This window comes from Mustela putorius, unplaced genomic scaffold (genome assembly GCF_011764305.1).
Source record: "Mustela putorius furo isolate JIRA1106 unplaced genomic scaffold, ASM1176430v1.1 tig00000827_pilon_pilon_pilon, whole genome shotgun sequence".
NCBI classification, from domain to species: Eukaryota; Metazoa; Chordata; class Mammalia; order Carnivora; family Mustelidae; genus Mustela; species Mustela putorius.
In genome coordinates this window covers 2,262,273-2,287,150 of record NW_025421489.1, presented here as the reverse complement: position 1 = coordinate 2,287,150, position 24,878 = coordinate 2,262,273, and the positions used below count along the sequence as shown (strand labels likewise).

The window sequence follows — 24,878 nt, the reverse complement described above, 5'->3', positions numbered from 1 at the left end:
CCGCATCCTCATTCCTCACCAGCATGGCTAATGAAGGACTGACCTAAACCTTTTGTTCTGAACCCTGGGAATGAAAGAGAAGAGCCGTATTTTAGTTTTTCTCTTCTTTTATGGGAATAGGGTTGTGGCCAAACCTTAGCTTTAACGAGCCTCTTTAATAAAGATGCCAGCTTCCCCAGGGGCCCACATTTGCCTGCATGGAGAATCTCGGGACTGTATTTTATCTCCAAAAAGCTTTCGGTTGGTGCTGCCAACACACAGGACTTATTAATTAATACAGAGCAGTGTGCATTGAAACAGCATGGGGCAAGGATCTTGGGAAACTCTAGACTGCCCAATATAAAGTCCTTGTCAGTTTTTAAACCTCAAAGTCTGTTGAAGACTTTGCTCACAGGTTAGCTATCCAAATTGATGGAAAAGAAAGAAGTCAAGAGTATTACATTTTAGCCTCTGGTGGGGTTGTATGTAAATTAACAGGCCTTTAAATAAGGGCAACATTTTGGAGGCAATGAAGAAAAACTGCTTGGCAAATAGTACATCCACACACAAAAAAGCTGGCTGAAAAGTCATTTGTTGGCACCCACCAGTTCTGCCCTCCAACTTCCCTTCGGTCTTCCAATGTTTCTTTACTTCTAAGCCCCTTCAAACAGACATTCCAAAAGTTCTCCCACTCCAACCCCGACAGAGTTTTCCCCACACACTAAATTGGGTGGCTCAAGGGCAACTAAAGTATGCCTGTTTCTCCTTGATTCTAGTCTTTACGCTCTCAGGAGTTGGTAGGGAGCTTGGTGCTCGAGGCTCTTTTGCCATTCTGCTGGATTTGGCTTCCCAAGAGCATCAGCTTTTAGGGAATCCAGACAGCAAGCGGTATAGTGAATGTTCAAATCTTTTGGAAAGTCTCCATGGAGTAAAGGGGAAAGATGAAGAGAAAAGCATAGTTTCCCATAATTTACAGGAAAACCAAGAGTTAACATTTATTATTCATTTTCCTGGAGGGTGCTCCTTCATAGTTTATTAATATCAGGTATAAAACGTGTCAAAAACTATGCCGTTAATTGTCTATTTATAGACATTGCCATTTTTTTCCAGCAATTACAGGAGCTGGCTTGACCTAGTCAGGTAGGTATTAAAATAAACCTCAGAAAAAAATATAGCTGATCCCTTTATCCCTTTTTTTAAAAAAAATATTTTATTTATTTATTTTAGAGAGAGAGGGAGAGAGCACGAGCTAGGGAGGAGTGGAGGGAGAGGGATAGATGGACTCCACATTGAGCACAGAGCCCGACACGGGGCTCTATCCCAGGACCCTGAGATCATGACCTGAGCTGAAATCAAGAGTTGGATGCTTAACAGACTGAGCCACCTAGGTGCCCCTAAAGTTGATTGATTCCTTTTGGTGAAATTCTTAACCTACTCCCTTTCAACACATCAACACATGGTCACAATCGTGCACTTGGGAGTTAAACTTGATTGCAAGCTGTTTGACCTTGGACATGTTAATTAACATTTCAGGTCTCAGTTTCCTCATCTGAGAAATGGGTATAATGTTACCTAGTTGTTTTTTATTTTTTTTCTGCTATCGCATCAGTCAAGTTTTGAGTTTTCTTTATCCCTTCTCATGCTCTCCACTTCCTGGGAAGTTATCCATGATCTACATAACATTCCTAATCTTTCAATGGTTCTCCCTAAATTTTAAATAGGCATAGCTAATTTAAAGTTTGCAAGTCATAGACATCTCTAGGCTTCCCCTAAATGATGCACAAAATTAGAATGCTTTCCCTCTAGTCATTTACAAGTGCCTGTGGACTGGCATTTTAGTTCCATCCTGTTTGTTTTACCACCAAGAGATGTCATCTTCAGTATTTTTATTTTGTCAAATATTATGTTAACCAATCAAAATCTTCTTTTTAGAACCAATGTTCTTTCTTTTTTTTAGATTATTATTTGAGAGAGAGGGCACATGAGAGAGAGATAGAGAGAGGGTTATCACGGGCAGGGGGGAAGGGGAGAGAGGGAGAAGCAGACTCCCTGCAGGGCAGGAAGCCAGATGCAGGACTCAATCCCAAGACCTTGGGATCATGACCTGAGCCTAAGGCAGGCACTTAACCGACTGAGCCACCCAGGCATCCCAATCAAAACTTTTTTGATTTACCTACATTCCTATCAGTTTTTTCACATCACATTTATTCATTTGGGTTCAATTTCCTTCTTATTAAGATACATGCTTAAAGAAGTGCTTTCAGTCAGGGTTTGTTACCAGGAAACTTTCAGCATGTGATTGCTCACGTCTCCAGCTGGCGCTGATACTTGAGTTAAAGATTAACAGGGAATGAAAATCATGGTGGACAATTATCATTTCTCAGAGTGTTGATGATAGTACTCCATGTCTTCTGATTTTTGTTGTGGCTTTGAGAAGTGTGTTCATCCTGTAGTGGTGATTCCTTTAGAGACAGTTTCTCTTTGTTCCTCAGCTGCTTTCACAATCTATTCTTTGACTCTAGTGTTTTGATTTTCAGTTTCATGATGACATGCTAGGTGTGGTCTTACTGTGCTTCCTACGTCTGAATAGTCATGTCCCTTCCCCAGCTCTAGAATATGATTAGGCACTCGCTTATCAAAAATTTCCTCTACGTGGGGCACCTGGGTTGCTCTGTCGGTTACGAGTTTCTTTCAGCTCATGTCATGATCCCAGAGTCCTGGGATCAAGCCCCACATTGGTCTCCCTGCTCAGCGGGGAGCCTGCTTCTCCCTCTGCCCCTCCCATTCTCTCTCTCTCTGTCAAATTAAAAAAAAAAAAATCTAAAGGAATTCCTTCTTCTCAATTCTCTCTAAGGAAGAGTCTTTCCTTCTGGAATTCCTAGGTGACATATTTTGGGCCTGTTCATTCACTCTTTGATGTCCCCTAACTTCTCCCTCCTATATTTCGTCTCTATCCGAGCTGCCTTCTGGCAACTGTTTTCAGCTCTATACTCCAGTCCAGAATTCCCATCCATATCGACATTATCCTATCATCCGACTTACAGTCTCATCCATCCAGTTACGTTATTTTTCGCTGCTGGATGTTCTGTTCCTTCACTTCTAAAAGTTTTCATTTATTTTTTTTCTTCTCGTGCTGTCTCACTTTTTCTTTAAATCCTTTCATTTATGTCTTTAGTCATACTAAGTATAATTATATTCTGTTTCAGATCGTTCATGTCCCTCTTTCTATTTATTTGTGCAGCTGATCTCGTCGTGGTGGATCGTTTCCTTTGCACTTTGGGTCTGTGCCCTCAGCTGAAGTACGGCTTATCTGAAAGAATCCGGCCTATGCGCAAGGACTCCCTCCAGAGCGTTTTCAGCAGCCTTCTACCAGGCACCTTGGGGATATTGTGGTCTGAGCCCAATTTTAATACGAAACTCTCAGGTTGGACTTTCCCAGACGATGGAGGTGAATTAAAACCTTTAACTCACACGTGGTACAGACTTGAATTAAGAAATTCCCACAGGATATTTTCCTTTCCCTTTTTAACCCAGGCCAAGAGACAAGCTAGTTCCTTAGGGTCTCCCATTATTAAGGGTGGATTTTTTTTTTTACCAAGGGCATGCATCTTTGAGGGCACTGGCTTTGCTGCAGGGTCTCATCCAACTTCCCGTCTTAAATTGATCCAAGGCTTTATTCTCTGTCTCTGCACGGGTGTGAAAATCCAGTGCTGAGCCAACAACTCCTCCTCTTCCACAAGCCCAGCCCCCCAGTTCATCTCTGGTCTAGTTCTCAGGCTTTTCATTTCAGTTTTGTGGCTTCTTATGAGCTCCAGGAAGCATTGAAAAGGTTTTTAAACATTTATTATTATGTTCACTGAGCAGTTTTAGGTGTTGGTAGCAAGAGGCTTTTCAAGCTGTCTATTCCATTAAACTTCCACAGCCAAACTCTCTGTTTGGTCTGTTAACCTACTTGAATGTATTACTTTTTGAAAAAGAAAAGGTTTTTAAAATGTGTCACATACTGGTATAATATAAAGAGATGAGATGTAGTGTTTCCTTGGATTAGATCTGCTGAAAAATTAGGCCTCACAGGTGAATAAATTCTTATGAGAAATAATTGATAATTTGATTCTTTTATTAAACTGAATATTTCCACAAATTTTGTTGATCTTATAAGAAAAGCTACAAACTATAGCCACTCGTGTGCATATGGGATATCATACACATAATAAATTCTCTTTCTGAGGCAACTTCCAGATATTCTCAAGTAAAGCCACCATTTCTTTCTCTTTTTCTTTTTCTTTTTTCTTTTTTAGAGAGACAGATGTGAGAGCAGTGGAATGGAGGGACAGAGAGAGAGGGAGAGAGAGAATCTTAAGCAGGTTCCATGCTCAGCGCTGAGCCCAACATGACCTAAAATCATGACCTGAGCCAAAATCAAGAGTTGGACACATAACTGACTGAAACACCCAGGCATCCAGGCACTCAAGACCACAATTTCTTAAAGGCACATTATTACATTATGATAATAATTGTATAGATGTACTTAGTATGTATCTAACATATATTTTAGCAGGAAAATATAATTAACTCCTTCATAAATGTTGGCAAACAAATTCATAGCTCATGAAACAAAGTTTTGTGGAAAACCTTAGAAGAATTTGTGGGAAATGTGGGTATGTTGCAAAGAGCACAGACTTGAGAGACAGATGGGCCTGGGCTCTGATGCCATCTCTTCTATTTATTGGCTGTGTGACATTAGGTGAGTTAATGAAGCTCTTTGAGCCTCCTTTTCTTCATCATTAAAAGAAGAGATGAGAGCTACCTGGCAGGGTGGTAGTCAGAATTAAATGAGACAATGAATTCATATAGCAAGTACTGAATGAACATTGATGGAAAGACAAGGAAGGTCAGAAGGAAAAAAAAGGAGGGAGGAAGGAAGGAAAACTTGAACTGCTAGAGAATTAAGGTTACCAGTGTTCCTCTTCTCATTAAAGAACAGGACTATATTGGCCCTGCTTTCCAAGGAATTAGTCTAAGGCTAATTTCTAAATAATCTTTGGCTAGATTGCTATTGTTCATGCAAATTCATTCCAGGTTTTATGGGAGGTTTCATATAACAGCAAAGACAAGTCAAACTGCCTGGAATCTGGGATATTTGGCACCATTCACCCCTCGGGAAGGTCCCTTAGTAAAGAGTGGAGGGCATCCAGCAATGAGAGCCCTCCTGGGAGAAGAGCCCCTCGAGTGACGTATGAACGCAGATGGCTGTCACAGGAAGAAACATGGTGTCTGAGCTAACTGGACATTCAACTTTTCTTCCCCAAATAAGAAATCTATAAAGAATCACAGAGCAAGAAGCTAGGAGGAATTAAAACTACACAACGCTTTTGATCAGCACCCAGAACGGTAGAGTCCTGCTCTCCTTCCAGAAATTTCTAAAGGAATAAAAAGAACACTTTCCTGGTCATTGTTCCTGCCGAGATGTTTTCGAGATGTCTGCTCTCTGTGAACAGGTTTAGAGGTATGTGGGAACACCAAACACCACAGAGGAAAATGAGCTGGTCCTGTTCCCCTTATTTGGTGGTGTTTATTAGTTTTTTGGTTTTGAAAAAATACATCTCTGCCCTCAGGAATGTTGAAAGAACCCAAGTATGTAAAGGGATGGTCAGCTCAGGCCTAACCTGACACAGCAATTAATTCACCTCTGGATGAAGTCCGCTTTTACGCCCCCAGCAGAAACCTGTTCACATCACACCTCAGTCTATGAATACGGTTTTCCCATTCATTTCTGAGGATATTTAGTTAGGGGAAAAGCTTGTTCTGACTGAGCAGGTAGGCTTTTACATTGTATGTGAGGTAGTTTCTCAGGAGATGATCTGTGCCACCTTGTTGACAGACATTGGGAAGAACAGTTGGTAAGAAAAGAAGGCACATGGCAGTTGTCCTCAGGTCCTCCAGGACTTACTCTAGGACCTTTCCGGGCAGGAAAGCAAACATGCGCAGTGTGTGAGAATGGATGAAGGTGGTGAAGACGTAAAGTCTACCACCGTCTTCCTTCTTCACCGGAACACTGGTCAGGAACCACCCCATCCTTATCCTCAGGAAAAATATGTTGTTTTGAAAATAACTGTCTAGAGACAGCAGTCATGCCCACAATGCTATTGCAGTTTTAGAAATGCAAATGTTCGCTTTGAATTAGTATTACATAAATATAAGTTAGCATAATATGAGTGTTAGAATGTGTGCCTCTAGGTTAAAACATTGATCAAATAAACAGAAGTTGTCCAGAGAAATGGACAAGAGATAGACAGCAGTATTGCTAAATCTGACTTGGATTACGATGTTGTTAGTTTCAGCAAGATTGCCCATATTCCGCAACATAAAATAAACCTCAACAAATGTAAAAAAATTGAAATCATACAAAGTATAGTTACTGCAAAAGAATTAAACTAGAAATCCTAAAGAACTATCTCTGGAAAATCCCCAAATATTTGGAAATTAAACAAGAAATAATTCATGAGTGAAAGAGGAAGTCACAAAGGAAATTAGAAAATAGTTTGAATTGAACGAAAATGAAAACAAAGTACCAAAAATTGGGGGATGCAATAGTCAATATCATACCCATTGAGGACAAAGCAAGGATGTTTTCCGGCACCACTCCTATTCAGAATTGTACAGGTAGTCCTAACCAGTTCATTAAGGCAATAAAAAGAAATAAAAAGTCTACAAATTAGAAAGGAAGAAGTAAAATCATTTCTGTTCACGGAAGAAATTACAAGAAATCCTACAAGAAAGTTGTTGGAACACTCAGAGAGTTTTGTTAAGTCCTAATATTCAATAAGCAAAATCAGTAATATTTCTACATACGGCAGTAAACAAATGGAAATTAAATTTCAAAGAAAAACTTACCAAAAACAATATGACCAAAAACATTTTAAATATTTAGGTGTAAATCTAACCAAAGATGTCTTAGATCTGACTCTTGAAAATTAGACAAACACAGATATTAAATAAAATCTAGAGAAATTGAGGACTATATCTTGTTTATGGATTGGAAGAATAAAGAGTGTTAAGATGTTAATTCTCTCCATATGGTTCTACAGATTCAAAACAATCCCAATAAAATTTCTAACAGGTTGGTTTTTGTTGTTGTTTTGTTTTTTAAAGATTTTATTTATTCATTTGAGAGAAATACAGAAACAAAGCATAAGCAGGGGGAGGAGAGGCAGAGGGAGAAGAAGTAGGCTCCCCACTGAGCTGGGAGCCAGACAGAAGGCTTCATCCCAGGACTTGTAGATCATGGCCTAAGCCAAAGGCAGACGCTTAACCAACTGAGCTACCCAGGCACCCCTTTCCATGTAGATTTTAAAATCATATTGTTGATTTGTACAAAACAACCTGTTAGGTGCACCTGGGTGGCTCAGATGGTTAAGCGTCTGCCTTTGGCTCAGGTCATGATCTCCAGGTCCTGGGATCAAGCCTCTCCTCAGTGGGGAGCCTGCTTCCTCTCCCTCGGATCCTCTTCTCTGCTTGGGCTTTCTCTCTCTATCTCAAATAAATAAATAAAATCTTAGAACAAAGTTAGAAGACATATGCTACCTGATTTCCAGACTGATTATAGAGCCACAGTAATCAGAACAGTGTGGTATTGACAAAAGGATAAGCATATAGATGGACTGAGCTAGACAGAGTGTCCAGAAATGGACCCATAAACTATAGTCAAATGATTTTCAGTGAAATATCAAAGACAATACAATGGGAAAGGAGAGTTTTTTCATCAGATGATCCTAGAACAAACAGACATTAACTAGATTAAAAAAAAAAGAAAGAAAGAAAGAAAGAAAAAAAGTACCATATTAACAAATTACCATGACATAGATCATATACCTAGATTTAAATTAAAACTGTCCTGCATCAGCCTCCCTTCTCCTTCTCTTACCCCTACCTTGTGCTCTTTCTCTCTCTTCAAATAAATAAATAAAATCTTTAAAAAATAAATCAAAACTATGAAACTTATTTTTTTAAGATTTTTTTCTATTATTTATTCATTTGAGAGAGAGAGAGAGAAAGTGAGAGCACAAGCAGGGGAAGAGGCAGAGGGAGAGGAAGAAGCAGACTCCCCGCAGAGCTGGGAACCTGACATGGGGTTCAGTCCCAGGACCTGGAGATCATGACCTGAGCCAAAGACAGACACTTAACCTCCTGAGCCATGCATGCATCCAAAACTATGAACTTCTTAAAGAAAACAGAAAAGAAAATCTTTGTGACCTTGGATGAGGCAAAGATTACTTAGATACACAAAGAGCATGATCCATAAAAGAAAAAATTGGTAAGTTGAGAATTCATAAAAAATGTTTCAATTATGTTTATAAAAAATAAAAAATTATTTAAAAAAATTTATAATTAAAAAAAGTTTCAATTATACACTTTGAAAAAAAAACAGAATACTAACATGAAAATGAAAGAATAACCCACTAGCTTAAAAATATATACAAAATGCATATCTAATAAAGGATTTGTGGCTAAAATATATAAAGAACTCTCAAAACTCAATAATAAGAAAACATGACCAAAATTATTGAAATAAGACACTGAACAAACACTTCAACAAAAAATCTGTATGAATAGCAAATAAGCAAATGAAAGTATGCTTGATATCATTATTCCTTAGGGAAATGCAAATTAAAACCATAATGAGCCATTATCACCTATTCAAATGGGTAAAATATAGGAAAAAAGGGGGGGGAGGAAACTAGCAATACCAAATGCTGTGGAAAATATGGAGGAACTGGAACTCTCATCTACTGCTAGTGGGGATGCAAATTTATTCAATCCCTCTAAAAAACAGTTTGGTAATTTCTTACATATACTCAGCATATGACTAAGCAATCTCAAGAGAAACTAACTCAAGTCGAATGCAAATATAAGTACACATAAAAATTTGCATGTAAATACTTATAATAGCTTTGTTCATAATCCTCTCCATCTTCAGCTGATAAATTATTTTAAATTATTTTTTAAAAAATTTAAAGATTTATTTATTTATTTTAGAGAGAGAGAGAGTGCACAGGGGGAGGGGTAGAGGGAGAGAGGGGGAGAGAGAAAGAATCACAAGCAGACTCCATGCTGAGCGTGGAGTCCGTCACAGGGCTTGATCTCACAACCCTGAGATCACTACCTGAGCCAAAACCAAGAGCTGGACACTTAAGTGACTGCTCCACCCAAGTGCCTCTGATAAATGATTTTAAAACTGTGATATATCCATATATATATATAATGAAATTGTATTTGACAATCAGAAGAAATAAACTTCTGGTATACATAACAACATGGATGAATATCAAATGATTATGCTAAGATTTACAGATGTACTAAGGCTACGTGGTATGTGATTACATTATATGACATTCTGGAAAGAGCAAACTCTAGGAACAGAAAACGTATCAGTGGTTTCCAGGAGCTGAGGAAAGAGTTGACTGTAAAGTACAAAGGGACACAAGGCCATTTTTTATGGACAGGAATGTTCTGTATCTTGATTGTGGTGACTTCCATGACTGTATGCAATTGTCAAAACTTATAAAACTGTAAACTAAAACAGGTAATTTCTCCTGCACATAAATTATACTTCAACACATTTGACTTTAATTTTTAAAGGCTGTTTTCTGGGGGAAAAATCCAGTAAGACTCAGAGCCAAGTAAGTGAGGAAAAAAATCTTACACGGAAGCACGGCAACTTAATCTGGGATGAAAGGAACCTAAAGAACAGGTTTCCAGAAGAAGATGAAACCAACAATTGGAGGTTAAGTTGTCTATAAAAAACAGCTTAGAAGTCATCAGGAGAATACAGAGTGTCCCAAGAACTGGTAATAATCCACCAGCTGCTCAAGAGCTGAAGAACTGAATCACCGAGAGCGGAAGGCAGAACCCTAAGGCACACGCCCATCTGTTCCCTGGCGTACACACCCGGTTTAATCTCCTCCACGTGAGTGTGGGTGGAACTAGTAAACTAAGGGAAGCAGACACTGTGCTGAGTGTGGAGCCCATCTCGAGGCTGGATCTCATGACCCAGAGATCATGACCTGAGCCGAAATCAAGACTCAACCAACTGAGTCACCCATGCGCCCCAGGTCAGCGTTAGCCCTCAGTAAATGGAAAGGTTCTGCTGTGCTGGGAACTGCCCAGTGTTGGGTGGGGAGGGCATGGAGCAAAGACCCCAAAGGCAGCCTGTAGGAGCTGAAAGTGTCTCCAGCAGGGAAGCAGAGACGGAATTCTGTCAACAACCAGTGATCTTTTGCCAATGAAGGATCTTGGAAAGGTCAATCATCTGCAAACCCCAGGTGAGATCTGAGATCCCACCCCGGCTAATGTCTTGACTTCAGCCTGGGAAGACTCTTGAGCAGAGAGCATGTGTGTGGATGGCTGACCTAGAGAAACTGAGATGATAAATATGTGTTGGCCTAAACCACTAAGTTTGGGGTGATTCTGCCACCGAGCAATAGAAAACTTGTTCGAAGAGTGAATTAAAATGTGTCAAGCTAGTTTAATCAGAAAATGCTTTTGTGATTTTGACTCCAACAGTTTCTCACCGAGTAGTGGGCTAGTTTTAATGATACTTTGAACCCAAAAGCATCACAGAAGGTCATATCATAGAAGAGGGAAGACCAAGGGGATGACATTTTTGGAGGATACTCTCCCATGGTTCTGTCCAGTGCGGGCCAAGAAAGCCCCAGTACAGACTGGTGGAGGGGCCTTCTGTTGGAGGCTCTTTGATTTGGGCTCATTGCACTTGGTAACTCATTGTCCCACAGACTTCCCTTGTCCATTTCCAGGCCGTGACTGCAGCCACCCCAGCACTAATACTGTCCTCTCTGGACCGGACACTCTCCTACAGGTCTCTAGGGCCAACGATGACATCCAGACCGGAAACATGTCAGCACTCACTGGACTTTCTTAACAGTCATTGTTAACACACTCATCTGTGAGGCTAGTCATCAGGAAATAACCACTCAGCTTTATAACCATAGAAGAAAGCATGAATCATTCCTGAAGCCTCTTTCCGTATATGTGATAACAGAAAGAGGGTTTTTTTTCTCCGCTCAAACAATATTATTTTAATTTTAGCTTGCAGTATCTTGCAATTTTAAAAAATGACATTCTTTGTTTTTACCAGATTATCAATTCTTTAATTCTAGAAAATTCTTTATTCTAAACATTATAAAATAAAAATGGAATTAAGAAAAGAACTTACCCTGTAACTTTTTAGTCTGATGAAATCAACCTTCATAGAGACAAATCTGTCTGAATTTCGACTGATGTTCTTAAGGTGTTCTACAAGATCGGCACAGAATTTGTAACCTCCTTTAAGCACACACAGAATCATAATGTCACAGTATCCTATGTCTTTCATAATATCCTTAGCCAGCCGTTCAGTTCTGAAAGAGGGATTAAAAGATATATTAAGGCATAAATACTTCTGAGTATTTTTTTCCCCTTTCAAAAAAAAGGCATGATGCATTACCCGTATTAGATTACACAGGGGATCATGGAGGAGAGCTTGGGCGACAGAAGCCTACAGATAAAGAAGCTTTGTTTAAACTGGACAAAGAGAGAGTGTTCAAAACATTATTTCTGATAACCATATCATCCCTCGTATATTTTTGCTCCTCAGTGTGACAAACACGGGTAAGGTGTAAAATACGTGTCAAAGATCACGAATGCTATTATTTTATCACTGCAGAGCCTGGTTGTTAACAATGCTATGAAAGTACCTGGTGATGTTATGCCCACATCATAGCAAAGAGGGAGAACATGGAGAATGACTCACCTTACAGCGTTGGAAGAGACTGGAAGAAAAGCCAAGCCCACAGAAACTATCAAAAGAATCACCTCTGTCTTCTATTGGACAAAGATAGCACATTACCTATGCGGGGAGCTCAGGGTACAATTCCGGGGGGCACCGTTTCCAGGGCGCACCATGCTAATGATGACTTCCTGGAGCTAGGCAACACTGCAGCCTCGGGCTGGCACCCAAAGCCTGATTTGGAACTGCCACTGTATTTTTTCTAATTGTTTCATGTCCAGAAGTCCATTGCCCACGCATCCATACAACATTAAAACCTTGAATGGAGGCAGGAGCTAAGGTGCATATTTAAAAAAAATTCCTACTGGAACTTCAGATAGAATTAGATTTAAAAAGTGATAAATGAATGATTTGAATATATACATATATATACATATATATACACACACACATATATATACACACACACATATGTATATGTATCTACATCTGTATCTACAAAGCATTATATTACATATGTTCCACATATCTCATATATTGCCTAATATATTTTATATATAAGTTATATATGTGTGTATACGCATACATATGTATAAACCTATACATATTAAATGGCAACCATGGTTTCAGACAATGTTTCTCAAAACATGCTCATTGAGAAAAGGGACATCAGCCTGCCAGATAGATAGTCTGCAAAAAGGGACATTTGTTTTCAGCATAACAGAGTGAGACAGTCAACACATTTCGCTCCACAAAAAAGTAACTATAAAGCTAGATAAAACTGTCGAAAACAACCATTTCAGCACTCTGGAAGTTAACCAGAGACATATAACAAACTGAGAATCATTTATTCCTGAAAATACTGAACTATGGGTAGAAACAGGACAAGTCTGTGGCATCCTTGCCAGAGAGTGCTTCTGTCTCCCTGCACCCCACATCAGCTCCGTTGTTCAACCAGGTAGTTCAACCAGGGCAGGGCACTGCCAGAAGGCGCTCCCCTCATAGGGAGCATTGCCAGTTAGCATGCTATCTTGGTAGCCAGTGAACAGGGATTGCCAATGGCCCTATTATTGTGAAGTTGCAGTCCTGTCTGAGCAACTAGCGGGCTAGTCTAGTTGGAGATTTGATAGGGAGTTCTGGGAGGTTAGCTTCAGGGGAGAGGGACAGACAATACACTCTTCATATATCCCAAGTTGACCAGAAACTATGGATACACTCATCAGAGACCAGCATGAGACCAGCACGAGACCAGCTACCTATACATTCCTGAATGATGGAGCCTGTAAGCTTTCCGGGACGCAAGGAAGCACAAGAAACAATAGAAGAAACAATAAAAGTCAGGAAAGACTTGGAAAGGCTGGGAATTTGTAAGTGCTTGTCAGCCCCCACACACATTTGTCAGCAGAAAGTGGAAGCTTAGTGGGTTTGAGGTGCTTGAGCACAATCTCTAACCAATCTTAGACTGAAGATTAAACTATTCAGACACAGGGATGAGTCCTAGTAAGTGAGGCTTACAAGTAAAAACAAGAAAAATAAACTGCATATTATCGGAGGTCACATACCATTGTGGGGGGGGCAGATTCCACAGAGTGAAAGACAAAAAAAAAACCCCACACCCCAACAACCCAAAAACCAAAAAACAAAACCAAGGAACAAGGGCAATGAACAGAAAATAATTACAAATATGGTAGATATTAAGCAAACTACATCAATAATCACTTTAAATGTGAATGATCTAAATATACCAATCAAAAGACAGAGACTGTCCGAGTGGATTTTCCAAAAAAGACCCTAACATATGTTGTCTATAAATATAAAGATAGATTGAAAGTAAAAGAATGGAGAAGGACATACCATATCAACACTAATCCAAAGAAAGGAGGGTAGCTTATTGCTTTCAGACAAAGCAGATTTCAGAGCAAGGAAATTATCAGGCATAAAGAGGGCATTATATACTAATAAAGAGGTCAGTTTGCCAAGAAGACCTAGCAATCCTTAATCTGCATGCACCTAACAACAGAGTGTCAAAAAACTGACAAAACTACAAGAAATAAATCAATCCATTACTGCAGTTGGAGATCTCAATACCCCTCTCTCAGTCATTGACAGATCCCGCAGTCAGAAAACCACTAAGGATATAGTTGAACTACACAGTACCATCACTCAACTGGACCTAATTAGCATTTATAGAATACTTCATCTAACATTCTTCTTGAAAGATACAGATAAGAAAATAAAAAGACAAGCCACAGATGGGGGGTGGTGTATTCAAAAATCATATATCTGGTAAAGGACTTATATCCAGAATATATAAAGAACCATTACAACTCAGTAGGAAGACAAATAACCCACCCAGTGTAAAAATGGCAGAAGACATCAATGGTCATCTCTTCAAAGAAAACATAAATAACTAACAAGCACACTAAACAATAGGAAAACACAAATTAAAACCACAATGAGATACTTTCATACATCCATGAGCATGGCTATAGTCAAAGGGACAGACGATACTAAATGTTGGTAACCACGTGGAGAAACTGGAATCCTCATCCTTGCTGGAGAAATGTAAAATGGTACAGCCACTCTGGAAATAATTGGCAGTTTCTCCCATCCAAGTACTAACCAGGCCCGACCCTGCTTAGCTTCCGAGATCAGACGAGATCGGGCGCGTTCAGGGTGGTATGGCCGTAGACATAATTGGCAGTTTCTTAAACTTAACCACGAAACCCAGAATACCACTCCAAGGAAACCACCAAAAAGAAATGAACAAGTATATCCACACAAAGACTTACATGCGAATGTTTATAGATGCATTGTTCATAGTAGCCCCAAATTCGACATCCAAATAACCCCAGATTGGTAAATCAGTATCTAGATATGGTATGATTTAATTTATACGGAATGTTCAGAAAAGACAAATTTATAGAGAAATGAATCAGACTAGTGACTGCCGGATGCTGGAGGTAGGAATAAGGACTGACAGCAAACAAACTTTTGGGGATGATAGAAATACTGTAAAATGATGATTGTGCTTGCCCAACCATAAACATTTACTAGACATCATTAAATCATTGACCTACAGTGGGTGAATTTTATAGTATGTAAATTACGCTTAATAAATTCATTCCTGGGCCCCACCCCAGACCACTGAATCAGAATTTCCAGACATAAAAAGCATGAGAATACACATTTTATGGGGTGCCTGGGTGTGTGTGTCTCAATGGATTGTGCATCTGACTCTTGGTTTTGACTCAGGTCATGATCTTGGGGTCATGGGATCAAGCTCCACGCAGGGCTCCGCACTCAGCACAGAATCGCTGTCCCTCTCCCCTTGCTTCTCCTCTCTCTCCCTCTCATGAATAAATAAAAGCTTAAAAAAAAAATACACATTTTAACAAGTTCACTGGTTAAGTCTCCTATACTGGGAACTGGCTTCGTGTAGTTCTTAGCAGGGCCCAATCATGTACTAGATCAGGACGCAATGAACTAAAGTCATAAAATGCAGGTGAGAAAAGCAGGAATTTTTTTAAACCAGGGGGTTCCCAAACTGGTGTTAAGGGGGAAATGCCTCTGAGTTATTAAGAGGTACACTGAAGGCAAGGACTCTACTACACAAGAAAGGTCGGTTTAATTGTTAAAGTCAAGCTTGTTTCTTCTTCTTCTTCCTTTTTTTTTTTTTTTGCAGGAATTTCTGTATCTTCAATATAAATTGCTAACAGGGGGATCTGGCCATCTGAGAGGTGCAAAATTTCCCAAGTTTCTTTGATCACAGAACATTTTGTTCCCTCTGAGGATTGCAACTTGTATTCCATGGAAAGCCATCTTGGGCCATGAGAAACTCCGAACTAGACCTTATTTTAATAATATACTATAGTTTGAGAGGACGTGCAATATCCCAGTCTTATCCAATGGAAAAATCTTGGAGTGAAAGAACATTTCCTTTTGCTATGAACAGGAATTGATGGAAAGATAATATCCTGGGAATAGTGACTATCTAGTGTTTTCCAAACTTTACTTTGGCTAAGGACTTGTTTCATAAAGTTAAATATTAACTCAGAAGGATATAACAGATTTTCAAAAAAATAGGGGCAGAAGTACTGTGGTTTAAGAACAAAAGGTAGCGTGGAGTTTCCAAAGTTTCGATCTGCTCCTACTCCCCAGTGCCTCTCCTGCCCCCATTTCTGGGTGTCTAAAGAGTCTCTGTGTTCCTGGGAGTGCACTGTGAGGCTTGCTTTCCATGTAAATGTGAAGGCTTAAGTATTTGATCTTTGTACAAGAAAACAGAGAAGTACATGGAATGATTATAGTCTGGGCATTAGGCAGTTTTGTGAAAGGGGTATGACCTTTAAATCCTGATGCGTAGGGTGGGCTCAAGTGAAGGATGCTCTCTGAAAACCAAGAAACAAATGGTGACTTAAGGGCTTACAACAGGCGAGAAAATGTTGGCTTATAGAAAGCCAGTTGGCTAAGAAGAGCTAAAGCATCTCTATATAGACGGGTCAGAGAGAACTAGAAATAGTGTTCTAGAAATAGTTCTGTGAAGATATTTTTAAGTTGAAAATAGGCCTATTCCCAAAACATTACCATTGCTTAGAAACCATAATCGGGCACAGACTGGCCGAACTGTGATACACTGCTTGATCAGAGATATGTGCCAAGTGGCAGGAAAAGCCAGGGCCGTAGGGGTGTGTCCCGTGAAGGCAAAGTTCACCTGTTAATTATCCCTGGTTAACTCAAGCGTCTGTGAAAAATGCAAGACAAAGGTCCTCAAGTAAACAGCAATGCTTTCCAAACCCTGTTTTAATCAGTTTGTGCAGAACATTGTTATTTTGAGGATGTTATGTATAACATATATATATATATCTATATAGATATATATATATGTGTTATTACACGTGTGTGTGTGTGTGTGTGTGTGTGCACAGAACTTAAAAATATCGGCACAAGGGGCGGCTGGATGGCTCAGTTGGTTAAGCAACTGCCTTCAGCTCAGGTCATGACTCAGGATTCCCGGGATCAAGTCCCACATTGGGCTCCCAGCTCCATGGGGAGTCTGCTTCTCTCTCTGACCTTCTCCCCCCTTATGCTCTCTCTCACTCTCTTTCTCAAATAAATAAATAAAAATCTTAAAAAAAAAAGAATTCCAATATATTCTTAAAAAATATTGAGGCACCTGGGTGGCTAGGTGGGTTAAAACCTCTGCCTTCATCTCAGGTCATGATCTCAGCGTCCTGGGATTGAACCACATCGGGCTCTCTGCTCAGTGGGGAGCCTGCTTCCTCCTCTCTCTCTGCCTGCCTCTCTGCCTGCCTCTCTGCCTACTTGTGATATCTGTCTGACCAAAAAAAAAAAAAATATATATATATATATATATATATATATACACACACACACACACACACACACACACACATATATATATATCGGCACAGAACTATTTCTAGAAAGACTCAGGAATAGCATTGTAAAGTGTATTATATGATTTGTACAAGAGGGGGCCAGCCAGGGCAGGACCAAAACTGACACAAGAAATAAACACTCACCTGTCCACAATGATGCCGTGAGGTATGAGGACATATTCCAAATCCCCATAATAGTGCTGTGGGTATGTGAATAAATTCAAGTCATATCCTGGCCAATCGTCCATAATCTGTAAGTCAAATTACCTTGGTTACAATATTTTCCTTGTAAGACATAAATAAGTAAAAATGGGTATCATTTGGAAAAAAAAAAGGATGATATTAAAAACAGAGATGAGATCTGACGATCAGTATGACATTAGATGACATTCTGTCAACCTGTGAAAAGCCCAGTGGGGGAAAGTAATTTGTTTCAGGAAACCTGATAAAGGATCTAGGACTGAAAGGAACAGAGAATTCCACTCCTACCTTTTGGCATTGTACAAAGAAATAGCCACTTGATGTCTTACAGCTAGCCTGATAGTATTGTATGTAATGGTGTTATATCTAAATTATATAACATTGTGAATATAAGTGACACTATGTTCATAAGCATACTGGACTTACAAATATGGATAGTCTGATCATACATTATTATAAATGTTATTACATATGCTATTAAATTTCTATGCATTGTAAATGCCTCACCCGCCTGGGAAAGATTACCTATTGAAGTACATGTATCCTGGGATTAGTGTGAAGACACAAACCTCTGGGTGGTCTAGTCATTACAGTAAATATTTCAGAATAATATACTATGGTGGGAACTTCTATCAGTCCTATCAGGAAAAATTGTCCCCCCAAATTGGCCTATTCATATAGGGAATAGAGTACTACCCAGTCTTCCCCTTGCTTAGCGCTGGATGTGAAAGTTTTATGGTTAGAACAGCAAAGATGTGGGAGAGAAAATGAAAGTGAAGAGTGAGTGAGTTTTACTTTCAGATCACTGAGAAAGGATACACCAGGAACGTGTTAGCACTCAGTTCATTCCATGGCCGTCTTGGGGGTTCCTGTTCTTTGATGGCTCCTGCACACTTCCATCAGACTCCTCTGTTCAACCTGAAGCTTTCATCATGAAGAACTAGCCTAATTTTGCAGCCCAGTTCCCTGCACCATCACCTTCCCATCCTCAGATGGGTCTTCAGTCCAGTCATGACCTTTCCCAGCTCTGTGTTCTGTTCATTTGTCTTTCTTGCACCTATATCCTCTCCTTCTCTCTCTCTCTCTCTCTCTCTCTCTCTCTCTCTCTTCCACGTTCAATCCCCTCCCGCAGAAGCTCAGCTCAGGCCTCACTTATTTCTGGAGGTCTTGCTAGCTGCTCCTACCCTCTGATCTTCTCTCCCAAACTCCTCATAGACAGGACTGTCGTAACTCTCTGTCTTTCCAAAGACTCCCATTCGGGCTCCTTGAGAAGACTCCTGCCTCCTCCAGCCTCTGGCTCACTCGGTCTTATCTGTAATAGAACCCATTTGCCCTTCATTTAATTCTGGCATGTCCCCCAGCTCTCCGCCCTTTTCCTCACCCAGGACTCAAAACCTTAGCTCAGGTTTTGGAAGGGCAACTTATGGTCCAGCCCCTACCCAGACCCACCCCAGTTCTGGGTTCTGGGATGCCAGCCAAACCAAACCTAAGGGCATTTTCTTCCAAAGGTATCCCTTCCCTAGCTCAGCAAAGGACAACATATTTTTCTACTCGCTCAGATCAACATGTTGGAGTTGTTGTCGACTTTTCCTTTCATTCCCTCATGGAATGCACTGGCAAATCCTATCATCAATTCCTTCAAAATTTAACCAGGGCCACCTGTCAGCATCCCAACTGCTACCTCCCTGTCTGCACCACCATCATTTCCTCAGGGACCACTGCCTTCCACCCTGGCAGCCCCACCCCGTTCCAACATGGCTGCCATCTTCTACTCGTCTTCTTTCAGGGGCTTCCCACTTCTCTCCGAGAACGACCCAGGTCCTCACCATGGCCCACGGGGCCACCTCTCTGACTCATCTACAAGCATTCTCTTCCTCCTTTGCCATGCATCAGCCACATTTTTCCTGCTGACCCTTGGACATGCTAGGCATGCTCCTATCTCAACAGCTTTGCACCTGCTCTCTTGCCTGTGATACTCTTCCCCCAGATTTCTACATGGCTTACACTTCACTTCCTTCAAGCCACGACTTCCGTGTCACCTCCACAGAGAGGACTTAGCTGATCCCCTAGAGAAAATAGCACTCCTTTCTTTCCTACTCATCTCTATATCCCTCTTCCCCAGCTTGACTTTCCTTTCCAGCATGTGTTCCCACCGGATGTGACACATGTATGTCTCTCTGTGTGCTCTTATCTTGTCTCCTCCCACTTGGACGTCAGGGCCTTCTGACAGGGACCATGTCTGAATCACTGTTGAAATCCCTGCACTCAGATTTGGAATAAAGTAAGTGCTCAAAGTGATCTGGAGCTCAAAGTGCTCAAAGTGATCTGGAATACGGTAAGTGCTCAAAAATGCTCAGTGGGTTAATGACTGACACATTCTCCATCCGCAGACTACCCAATACTACCTGAGCTCCAACCCAAACTGATTTGTCTCGATCTGCCTCCTTACATCAAGAGCACCGCGGCTCAAGGCTCTAGAAATCTACCAGGCGCAGACTGTTGGCCAAATGGTGTGTGCCATCTGCATATTTGAAAAGTATCACGTAAGCTCTGCCTCTATCTGCAAATTGGCTCGGTGCAACTATTGAATTTGCACAGAGCAACTCTCTCTTCCAGCCCTGAGACCTCCCTGGGCCTGCTGTAACCATTGACACCACCGTCCCCTGTCAGAGCCTGAACGCCAGCTGGACATGATGAGCCTGCTGAAGATCCCCCCGGCAAGCCCTCGTAGAGGCCAGACAAGAACCCCAACCAGCATGAGGCCCCCGGGAGATCATTCAAGTACACGGCATTTTCTGGCTCCCCTTCCAGACCACACACATACACACTCCCCACTCCACTTCCTGGAGCCCTTCCAGATGGTGGCACCATTAACTAGTGGTCTTCTGAGCCCATTCTTCCCACTGTGCAAATCCTTTACTGCCTTGCCCCCAATTCCACCACCCCCCCGCCCGCCCCCACGGCTCTGGCTACATCTCAGAGCCTACATTCCTCTCTGTGTTCTAGAGCTTAGCGCTGACCCTTACCAGTTGTGATGTTAGGGAAAGTACTGACCCTGCCGGATACTCAGTTTCCCCCTCCTTTAAATAAGACACAATAAAACCTATGGTCAGGCTTGGTGTGAGGATTCAGAGAGAACAGCGAGTCTCCAAAGCAGGCAGGAATAACCCCATTTTGAGGAGCTGCTGCAAGGAAGCTGCATCTACAGTGCCCCCCCCCCAATTCAGGTATTGACGCCCTAACCCCCATGGTGATGACATGAGGGGGTGGGCCCTCTGGGAAATAATTAAGTCATGAGAGCAGAGCCCTCCTGATGGAATTAGTGCTCTTCTAAGAAAAAAACCAGGGAGTTCTCCAGCACAGACGCGCACTCGCTCGCTCTCTTTTTTCTCTCTCTCCCCTGTCCCTCTCCCCTCTTCCTCTCTTTCTCTTCCCCCACCATGTGAGGACACAATGAGAAGAACAAGGCACTTATCTACAAGCCAGCAAGAGAGTCCTAACCACGAATGAAGTCAACCAGCACATTGATCTTGGACTTGCAAGTTCCCGAACTATCAGAAATACATGTCTATTGTTTAAAAACAAACAAAACGAAAGAGAGAGAGAGAGATAATTTACTTAGAGCTCCTAGGACACTTCCTGATGTATAATAAGTGCCTAGTAACTGATGTCAAAAAGAAGAAAAAAAATGATAAGCAAATGGCAAAATCAACCTATTGATAAGAGCCATCATGGTAACGTGTCGTCAGAGATGGCCTGGCGCAGTGGTCAAGCACCCAGACTTAGAAATCCAGTGCATGTTGGGAGGAAGGCTTCACTTGGGGCTTTAACTCTCTGTGCCTCAGTGTGTTCATCTATAAAATGGAGTCACTGCCAGTCATTCACGGCTATTGTGAGGATTTAGTGAGATATATCAAGGAAATAAAACTCTCACATCGTCTTCTAGTCTATAGGGTTAACCATCTAGGTGTGCTGAAACATCATGAGTTAACCTGCAAATTAAAGGTCTTAATTAATTTACAGAACAGAATTAATTTACAGAATCAATTAATACAGAATTAATTTACAAATAGGCCTCCAACCTATTGGCCAATGTCGTTACCCTAGTTAAAGTTACACATTTAAAACTAGAAGAAATACATTTCTCTAAAACTATTCTGTAATCCAAACTTGCCTTTTCCAATGAGTCTGATAGTCCTTGTTGAGATAAAAAGACGATTAGAGATTAAACAGCAAGTGTTAGCAGGGATGTGGGGAAAAAGGAGCCCTCATGCACTGCTGGTGGGAATGCAAACTGTGCAAAGCAGGATGGAGGTTCTGCAAAATATTAAAAATAGAACCACCCTACGATCCAGAAATCACACTACAGGGTACTTATGCCCCAAAATACAAAAACACGAATTCAAAGGAATACAGACACCCCGATATTTATTGCAGTATTATCTACAAAAGCCAAACTAGGGGGGCAGCCCAAGTATCTATCGACAGATGAACATATAAAGATGTGGTGTATATATAGAGAGGAATATTACTCAGTCATAAAAAAGAGTGAAATCTGGCCATTTGCAACAACACAGATGGAACTAGAGAGTATTATGTTAGGTGAAGTAAGTCAGAGGAAGAGAAATACCATATGATCTCACTCATATGTGGAATTTAAGAAATAAATCAAAGATGCAAAGGAAAAATAAAGACAGAGAGAGACAGACTTTAATCCTGGAGAACAAATGCTGGTTACCAGGAGGGAAGTAGGTGGGGGGGGGGATGGGTGAAACAGGCGATGGAGATTAAAGAGTACACTTATCATGGAGAAGAAAAAGTAATATTTTTTTTTTAAAGGGGGAAGCTACTGATTTACTCCTTGTAATTCTTAATGGTGCATGCAAATTGCATTGCAAATAAGTCCTAAAGCTAAAGGAACAGAGGCTGCTATGAACGGGAGATAATTATGTTATTCATCTGCTTTTTAAAAAATCAAAACAAGAAATCTTTAAATAGTTTCAGTATCACAGATAATATGCTCTAAGTTTAGTCAGAACAATGCTTTCTCTGTCCAAAGACACAAAGCATGGCTAGGCTGGGGAAGTGACAAACACATTAACTGAGCCATTTTATACAAAATTCAAACCCCAGAACTCATTCGGCATCTCTTTTTTTCCCATTTGAAGGTATATCGAAAACCTGCCTTCTAAGCCATTAAAAATAATGTTTTTGCTTAGTATATTTCTTGCACCATTTTTCAGGTCCCCCAACCCCCCACAGAGAAAATTAGTTTGGAAACACAGACAAAAAGCCTCTGCCTCTGAGCCCCACAGGCTGGGCCCCACTCTCTCCTTCAGGCAGTGACCATGGGTGCTGCCAATTTACATCTACCCCTGGACCACCAGGGAGAAAAATAGTCTCCTCCCTCAGCTCCGCTTCTAGGAATCCCTACACTGGAACATCAAACATCCACTGGCCCAGGTAAAGAGGCATGCTGTGATGGGCGCCTCAAACCACACGCTGAGACCATGTGTAGGAGCGGATCCCTAAAAGAGGGGCTCCAGATTCTGCTCCCAGAGGAATAAAGACCTATAAAGACCAAATGACACCTTGTTATCACACAAGCCTTCCTCTTCTGTGGCATGCAACCTGGTAAAGTTGGGTTTTAAAAGGATTATCTGGTTACTTAACTCCAATACTGCCCCAATACTTTGGTCGGGGGAGACCCATAAGAGAAACAACAATTATCTTAAATTTTTTTTTCTTCTTCTTCCTTCCAAACTCACTACGTAGGTATTAACTATGGTTCTCTTGACAGTGCTTTGGCAGAAACAAAACATGTCTAAGAACCTGGTCCCAAAAGGCCAGGTGAGTAGAGATCTTTATCTCTCCTTAAATGGGAACAAAGATGTGCTAATCACGGGCTGGTGATTTCACTGCCTCCAGATCAAGGGACCACTCAATCCTGAGCAAAGTTTCTGAACTCAGGGTCTACAACTCTTTTTTGGCAATGAGCATTTCCTACCGCGTAGTGTTAAGAATCTACTAATGTCCTGCCTCCCCGATTCAACAGAGAGCCATCTTAAATCTCTTAATAGTCCCTTCTTTTGCACCAACCATACTTCTGGCTCTATGCAAACCGCCCCCCCCCATCTTCTTCACAAAGTTCCTACCAGCTTGGAATTTTCTTCTGCACCTCATTCCTGGACAGCCCCGAACCTGCCTCCATCATCCTACTAGACACTATATTCAGTGGCTCCTTCACCTGCCTTAACCCAAACTACTTCATCGTCATGCCACACCCCATCTTCTAGAGCAGTCCCACCTTCGAAGGACTTCCTGCAATTACAGCTTTCTATGCGGCACCGTAAGTAAAACCTGACTTCAATTCTGCTTCTTTCATTTGCTAGTTATGTGACCTTGGGGGTTTTCTTAATGTCTCAGGGCCTCCGTTTCCCCCTCTGTAAAGCAGAGATCATCATAGTCCTTCCTCACGGATTTGCAAGGAGGTAATGAATAATACAGGGAAACCACATAGTAAGTGCTCAGTAAACGCTCACTATCATTACCTGCTCCCTTTCTCCACTAGTACTACACATACCCTTTGGGTTTTTTGCAACCATCCTTGAGGGCTCTCTATTTTCCCTGTATAGGTATCTTCTTAAGCTTTGTCTTTCATTTCTACACTGGAAGCCACGTTCTGGGAAGCTTCCCCAGAACGCTGAACTCATTCTGAATTTGCCTTCCCTACCTGTATCCAGCTTGAGTTCATCTGACGATGCCAAGCTCTACTGGAGAAAATAGCATAAATGCAGGGGTCATCCCCATGACACATTGTTTCCAACCTCTCATGAGGTCCTCTCACTGACTCAAACCGTCTTTCTCACAAAATTACCTTGCTTCTCAGAGAGCTTCTTTTGATACTAATAGATTGGGCTATTTATACAATTCCATAATTCGCTTTTTAGATTTTAACAATCCGCCCATCTTATTAGTCATATCAATTTACCTAATTCCTTTCTAAAGCATATATTATTAAAGAGTAGTGCTATACTGTAGCCATTCTACTGATGGGATGGTTGTTTAAATGATTCTCAAGGCTAATGGCTTTGCAATTGTTAAATACAACGGCCTCTTTTCCATCTTTGTCCTATTTGCTCTTCCTGGAGCATCTGATGCTCTTAAGGGGCCCTGTCGCCCCTCCACAAAACTCCCTTCCCTATACACCTACTACCCTGTCTGTCCTCTTGGGCTTTGCTATTCATTCTCGGTCTCTTTATCGGACTTCTGCTGGGCACTCTTCCATATGGGGATTTCCAAGTTTCTACCCATAACAGCAGTTTATAATTTTTTTTGCCCCATTTTCCCGGTGCCTTCCTATCCAAGCCAAGCATCAGATATTTTTCTATTTTCTGAAGACTTCCAAGTCTATCCAGTCACTCTCCTCAATTGCAAATATGAATTTGCACCCGCAGTGCATCTTGACCTGGAGGCCTTACAGACTCAAGAACTGAACTTATTTCCCTTGCTAT

At 41.1% G+C, this 24,878-nt stretch overlaps 1 protein-coding gene across 4 annotated transcripts in view; it reads right to left on the bottom strand.

The window, feature by feature from the left end:
• PRTFDC1 (phosphoribosyl transferase domain containing 1) overlaps window positions 1–24,878 on the bottom strand; it is a 94,205-nt gene that overhangs the window by 67,603 nt on the left and 1,724 nt on the right. For all 4 annotated transcript variants that reach the window (XM_004757624.3, XM_004757623.3, XM_045084967.1 and 1 more), the window contains exons 2-3: window positions 17,308–17,414; window positions 11,213–11,396 (exon numbers count right to left, since the gene is read on the bottom strand). In XM_004757624.3, coding sequence (XP_004757681.1) covers window positions 11,213–11,396; window positions 17,308–17,414 — 291 coding nt within the window. The remainder of the gene's footprint in view (window positions 1–11,212; window positions 11,397–17,307; window positions 17,415–24,878) is intronic.